At 48.2% G+C, this 6,652-nt stretch overlaps 1 protein-coding gene across 5 annotated transcripts in view; it reads right to left on the bottom strand.

Annotated features, from left to right (window-relative positions):
• Nucleotides 1–481: 481 nt before the first annotated feature.
• lrch4 (leucine-rich repeats and calponin homology (CH) domain containing 4) overlaps nt 482–6,652 on the bottom strand; it is a 35,896-nt gene continuing 29,725 nt past the window's right edge. For 4 of the 5 annotated variants that reach the window (XM_015340555.2, XM_015340556.2, XM_015340552.2 and 1 more), the window contains one exon: nt 2,449–4,861. In XM_015340555.2, the coding sequence (XP_015196041.2) occupies nt 4,670–4,861 (192 nt within the window). In that variant the 3' untranslated portion in view covers nt 2,449–4,669. Of the gene's footprint in view, nt 928–2,448; nt 4,862–6,652 lie in introns of those variants that run through there. The other variant, XM_015340553.2, reaches the window with a different exon arrangement.

Raw genomic sequence — 6,652 nt, 5'->3', positions numbered from 1 at the left:
ATCACTCCTGTCCTCCTCCAATACCCAGCCTCCTATGATCTCAGCTGTCCTCCTCCATCTCCCAGCCTCCCCTGCTCTCTGCTGTCCTCCTCCATACCTGTTATTTCTAATGACACTCCAGGTCCACTCTTCTCTCTTAAGTTTCTTTTCAGTGGCCTCTGACAAAGACTTGCACACGCTGCACAGAACACACCGATACACTGTTGTAACCTCACCCTAGGTGATAGAAATACAGTGATAAACAAAAACTGGTGAACTGACAAAAGCACTAACACACACGCAAACTTCAGCCCATCTACCAGTAACAACTCACTCCTCCGCTGAGCTGAAGACTTGCTTCCATTGGCCAGGGGGAAACGGCCTTTGGGAATTTTGCATGCTGTGACTAGCCTGTATCTGTAAGTCTCCTGACTGCAGTTTGTGCTTTTCACATTTGTGAGGATCAACCACAGTACAGAACGGCACTTAAAACATACTGAAATAATTACATTAACACATTTTATTTTAAACCTGGGCAATATTCCTGTTTGTACGAGTGTGTTACAGTTCATATTTACTAAACCGCAGAGCCAGTCAGAAGTATAACTACAGGTGTAATCCAGGTGATCTGTGTCTGTCTCAAAACTACAGTTGAAGAATGCTCCAAAACAGATGTCCTAATCTTGCGAAGCATGGAACTTTGAAACAAAAAAAGGAAACGTGATCTTAAACACAAGTAGTCTTGTCCTCTCCTTCCTCTGGACTGCGGGACTCTTTCCAGTCAGGCAGCGGGGAGGGCAGACCCAGCGTTCACTCGCAGGAGGGGCCCTCTTGACGGGAGGCGCGGCGGGGTCCTGCAGGCGGCAGGTCGACCAGCCCCTGGACCATGTGGGCGATCCGGGTCAGGCCCTCGTCCTCCAGGATCAGCTGAGAGGGGCAGAGAGAGTCCTGGCAGGGGGACAGAGGAGGGAGGTCACCAGGAATCACCGGGCAGGTCGCACACGACACCACGCCCCACCAGAGATGCACCCTCCACACCAGCCACCCAGCACAGCCCCACCCTGCCCGCACACAGGGAGAGAGGGAGGGAGGAAGAAAAGTGGGAGTGGATCAGGGGGCGAGGAAGAGAGCAGCAGAGGTAGGGAGTGAGAATACAGCCAGAGGCGACACACAGATTTTCAAGAGACGTTGGAAACTAAGATTTTTCTACTCCACTAGCATTCAACCTGTGTTAGTTCCACCCCGAGCAGCCAGCCTGACAAGTTTCACCCAGCTGACAAGTCAGAAATCTGAGCTTCTAACATGTTACTTCAAATTGTTCTCTCCTTACAGGAACCTCAGGCTCCAGTTTCAAGGTAGAGAATAAGGTTTCAAACAAATGAACAAAAGTGTGTGCACCCATACGTATACAGCAAACACAGCAAAAATAATTAACATTGGTTAACAACCAGGAAAGATTATGAAAACCATCACCAGGATTAGGATCAGGCCCTGAACCCCTGTCCCTTTAAAAAGGAATTGAGTTTGATTAATGGATTATAATCAACCTAATTATGTTTTTTCTTCTTCAGCCTGGCTACTCCCATTTTCAAGAGCACCCCAGCATGCAAGTTCAAACCAGCAGGGCAAATGGTCAGTGACTCACCTCCTCCACATGATGGCGCTACAGGAAAGGGGACTCCAGAAACCAAGGAAAAAAAAACATTGCGTGGACAAACCAGCCCACCACTCCAGTCTACACAGTTCAGACATCTCCGTGTTCTGCACGATCTTAAAGCAAGACCACACCCCCACCCTAGGCGCAGCAGAATAGTTCAGTCATGGAAGTGCACTTAAAACTGGCAACGCGTCTTTACACAAAAGGAGGCGGGGGGGTGGAATGAGCTGCCCAGCCATGTTGGAGAAGCTGATACTCTGGTTTCTATCAGGAAACAGCTGGATGATGAGATCCTGGGACAATTACTTAGCTACTGACTAATAAACGGTCCAGATGGGCCAAGCGGCCTCCCCTCGTTTGTGGCTGTTCTCACCACCACTGGATCCCCCTCCGATCAGGGGGTCCGAACTGCTGAGCAGCGTGACTGACCTCTTGTCAAGAGGCAGGAGTGGATGAGGGGCTGCTGTGTTCATGAACGAAGGACAAAAGCAAATTCATCGTAGGAGTTACTGCCTACCAAAAACTGTTCAGAAGAATTATGGCAAATACAAAGGGTGCTAGCAGGCACTTAACACTCCCTACATTCTGTAAAAACATTTTTTAACACTGCCTAACAATTAGTGAGCGACTGTGTCTGCAGGGAAGCTTTTGCTTAGAGGTTATCTGGGGTCACCTGAACCGAACCCTTCGACTTGGCCGGGGTTCGTCAGTTTACACAAATGGCTTGGCAGGAAGAGTGGACATTGAGCACATGGTCCACCACACAAGAGATTCTTTCATTACATCAAAGACCAGAAAAGACCGAACACATGTTGAAAGACAGCTTCTTTTTTAATAATCTCTATACAGAAAAAAGAAACTAGATATATAAACTCAAGATTTCCTTTGCTTTTTTAAAGCTTATCTTTAAATATTTAGGCATCAATATAAATATCAAAAAATATGCTTTTTAAGGTCTTCAGTTTTTTAGAACATTACACAGGCAGATTCGCAGCGCGACCACTCGTGGTCCCATCAGAGAGATGTAACAGACCGAGAGATGAATGGTTTGGGCTGTACCCCGTCACTCTGTCCGAACCGAACTAAGCCAAAACAAGCTCTCTCCACGCCTCAGCTGGCAGCTTTAAGCGGCGGCCGCGGAGTGACGTCATTGGAGTGCGACATAGCCGCACGCCACTTCGTATAGGCTCGAGTCTTCTCGGATTTCTCCATCGTTCAAAATGTTGTCTCGGAACACTACCAAAGAACAGGACTGGTTATTGTTACGAATACAAAATGGTTTTATGATTGAGGGCACTGTGTACTTTTTAAGACGCGTCGAGAAACCATAATTTTCGTTCTCTCATACACTTCTAAATTTGCGTGTTTTGGCCTGTTCCAACACTGCACCCCTGTGGCCAGGCGACCTTGGTAACAGGGTGACGTCCGGGTACAGCCACAAACAAAAAAAATAAGCCTAAAACACTGATTGGGACTCTTTCACAGAAAACATCCAGGTACAATCACATTTTTAAATAAATTAAAAACACAAATAACTTAGATGAACAGGCCTAACATCATACACAAATACAACAGTAACCTAGACCAGACTACATGGATGAGGGTACAAAAAACCCATGATAACACAAAAATAAAATCTGTAAATGTTCCTGTACCTTCTGAATGAAAGAGAAGTATCGCCACCTTGTGGTCAGACTGAGCGCAGCGCCGTGCTCCGCCCCAGTGAGCCGGCGAGTCGGGAATGTTTTTAGTTACATTGAGATCAATATGTGCATTTGTTTTTTCAAAACAGGTTTCAGCAGAATATAACTATAATAAAATGTTGCCGTAATGTTTTGGAGAGAACAATATGTCAGTTACAAATAACACAAGGCATAGTGTATTGCATCCACCTATATAACACTACATAATGCGCTGTGTTGCTACACTGAATAGGCCTTTTTAACTTCTGTATTGCAAAACCTTTGACTGCTGAGCCTAAATACCAGGCATTTTGATGCCTCTGAGCTGAAGTACGGTGCCCTGCGGTAGCTCTGCAAATACTGCTGGCCAGTCGATGCCTTGCTGACATCTTGCCGGGACAGTGCAGCCCAGAAAGCAGTACTATTCTAATCCGTGATGTTGAGCTGTGTACTGCAAGGGTGTCGCCCCGGCAGAGCACCGCACCAGAAAGGCACTGTCCCTAGGGGGCTTCACCGCGAATTATACAGCAAGCGCTCTCTTACCGAACCGCTACTCGGAATGCGCCACTGCACCAGTAGGGGAAGGGCCTGGTGAACTCCGGCCCAGCGTACCGATAATGGTTTGACACCGTAGTGCTGCAGTGGGCTGCTGCTCCATGCTTTACCAGATATGGGGCCGGCTTCTCGTTTCAGTGTTTGGAGGAGAAGAGGGTCCGTGTCCTGATGTGTTCTGACGCCCCAGTGTCCCGTTCTGGAATAAGCAGCTTTGGCAAGGTATGATCTCTGTGTACCCCCCTTTCCCTTTACCCAGCATGCCCACTAGCATGCATGCTGCAGTGCAGTCACATGGGAGGGGGTGCTGGAGTGTGTGTAACATACAGTACATGTGTGTGCTTATGGGTGAGATTAGAAGGCACTGAGCTAGTGGAGTGTCTGCATGTCTGCCTGTGTGTCAGTGTGTCTCAGCATGTGCGGATCCGTTATTCATTGTGTCAATGTGTTTGAGTGTGTGGGCCTGTGTGAATGTGTTATCTATTGTGTCAGCATGTCTCAGCGTGTGCGGGCCCGTGTGAATGTGTTATCCATTGAGTCAGCATGTCTGAGAGTGTGCGGGCCCGTGTGAATGCGTTATCCATCGAGTCAGTGTGTCTCAGCATGTGGTGTCCTGTTTGAATTTGTTATCCATTGTGTCAGTGTGTCTCAGCGTGTGCGGGCCTGTGTGAATGTGTGATCCATTGTGTCAGCGTGTCTCAGCGTGTGCGGATCTGTTATCCATTGTGTCAGCGTGTCTCAGCGTGTGCTGTCCTGTGTTAGTGAGTGTGTGACACAAGGGTCAGTTTCTGTGGTATGATTAGCAGGCAGTGAGCTGGCAGTAGGACAGATACAGCAGCCCCATGGCCAGGCTGTAGAAGAGCAGGAAGCCGGGACAGAGCAGCGAGATGTGGGGGGAGACGCACCCCCCCAGTCTGGTCAGGGCCTCCACGGTGCGCAGCACCCCCGGGAGATTGGAGCACAGGACATCGGAGGAGGCACACACCTCCGTCTGAGAGAGGGAAAGAACGAGGAGGGGGAGAGGTGGGGAGGGGCGAAGAAGACGGAGAGGGACAAGGAAAGGAAAACCAGGGACAACAAAAGAGGAGCGGGAGAGGAAAAGGTGGGGTGGAGAAAAGAGAGCAGTGAGAGGGAAAGGGAGGACACAAGAGGCGGAGAGACAACACAGAACAAAAAACAAAAAGAGACACGATGAGCTGAAAGCACACTGACGCGGCACAGCAGCACTCAACAACACATAAGCTGTTTTGCTGCACAAACCTTTCCTCATGGCTTCTGTGAACAGTGATGAGCATGAGAGACCAACGGCCAAAGTTAAAACTTGTGCTTATATAATTCTCTCATTCAATCATCAACAGATGTCAATCTGGGATGGATTAAATCTGAACTGGTAAAGATGACCCTGTATCACTCTCTGCTCAGAAACCTTTTTTTTTTAAACAAGGGTACTCCAGTGGAAACTTTAAATTAATTTAAGGTGGAAAGCGGGAGGCATGTTTTTACACTAAGGGTGGTGGGTATCTGAAACAGACTGCCCAGCCACGCTGTTCATGATGATTTACAGCTAGCCAGAAACAGCTGGATTGAATTAAATGAGGCACAAGCAGCACAATGAGCTGTACAGCCCATGTGGCCTCCTCTCATGTGTAATCATTTGTAAATATTACTTCTTTAACAGTTCTTTAGCAGCACTCTGTGATCATGCTGAGTATTGGCACCATTCAGAGCAACAGCTGGTTAAGAATGCACTCCGATCTGATAGTCATTTCACTAACAGAATTAACATTTGAATACCCTGGTCCAGCTCTTCGTGGGAAGAAACCTTTCCTCTTCTCTGTCCTAAACGATGTTTCCAGTTGTGACCCTGTGTCCTTGCTCTGTCCTTTTGCATTAGTTTGTTGTCAGCTAACGAACTGGAAATAGTGAAACAGTGAACCCTGGGTTCACCCTGTCTATATCCTTTAGGACTGTAACTACATGGATCAAATGCCATTCATTCTTGTCCAAGCACGAATATGATTTTGCTTCCCATTTCTCCTCGGGGATTCTAACAACTGTAAGATTTAATCTTATTTAATTTGAATGCTGTTAAAGACAGCCAAAATAAAAAGGCTAAGATCAGTTGCAAACCCTCTGCAAATTCTCCAGTTAGCACTGTGCAATCAGGGAGGCACAGAGGCCGTTTTGATATGAATGAGGTTTTTATTGGTGCTAAACGGTGTCGCAATAACCCGGCTTGATCTTAAAGAGATCTGTGACATCTGTGCTTCACTTCAAACCCACAGCAGGCACAATAAACCACAGCTGTTAACAGGCAGCTCATTCGGTGGCTCGTAATCAGCTCGAAGACCTCATTACTGCTCACAGGAGGAAAGAAAGGCGCTCGTCTCTGCGCTGCACAGAAGCACGTTCAGGACCACAGGCGAGGCCAGTGCTACGCACGTCACGGGAGGCACGTGCGCACGCGGATGATGCAGGCGTTTGGTCTCTCGCATTTAACGCCTCTTTGTTGTCTCTCGGCAACGTGCGTTCACTGCTTTGTGCCGAGGGTGCAGTTGTGTGGCAATGGAGCGTGTTCCGTGCGGGGACAGAGGAAGCATCTTGATCGAACACACACACACGCAGCAGCAATGACCAAACGGGCGCAACAGGGAGGAGTATTGGCGGGTCGTTCTGGGACCTCACGAGGAGCTGGAGACATTAACGCTGCGCAGTGAGCGCGTTCCGCATGCACAGTTCTCCCTCCGGCGAGTTAAGTATTTCGGATGGGCAAGCACAAGGG

Source organism: Lepisosteus oculatus, chromosome 3 (genome assembly GCF_040954835.1).
Source record: "Lepisosteus oculatus isolate fLepOcu1 chromosome 3, fLepOcu1.hap2, whole genome shotgun sequence".
NCBI lineage: Eukaryota > Metazoa > Chordata > Actinopteri > Semionotiformes > Lepisosteidae > Lepisosteus > Lepisosteus oculatus.
This window is presented reverse-complemented; position numbering and strand designations above follow the sequence as displayed.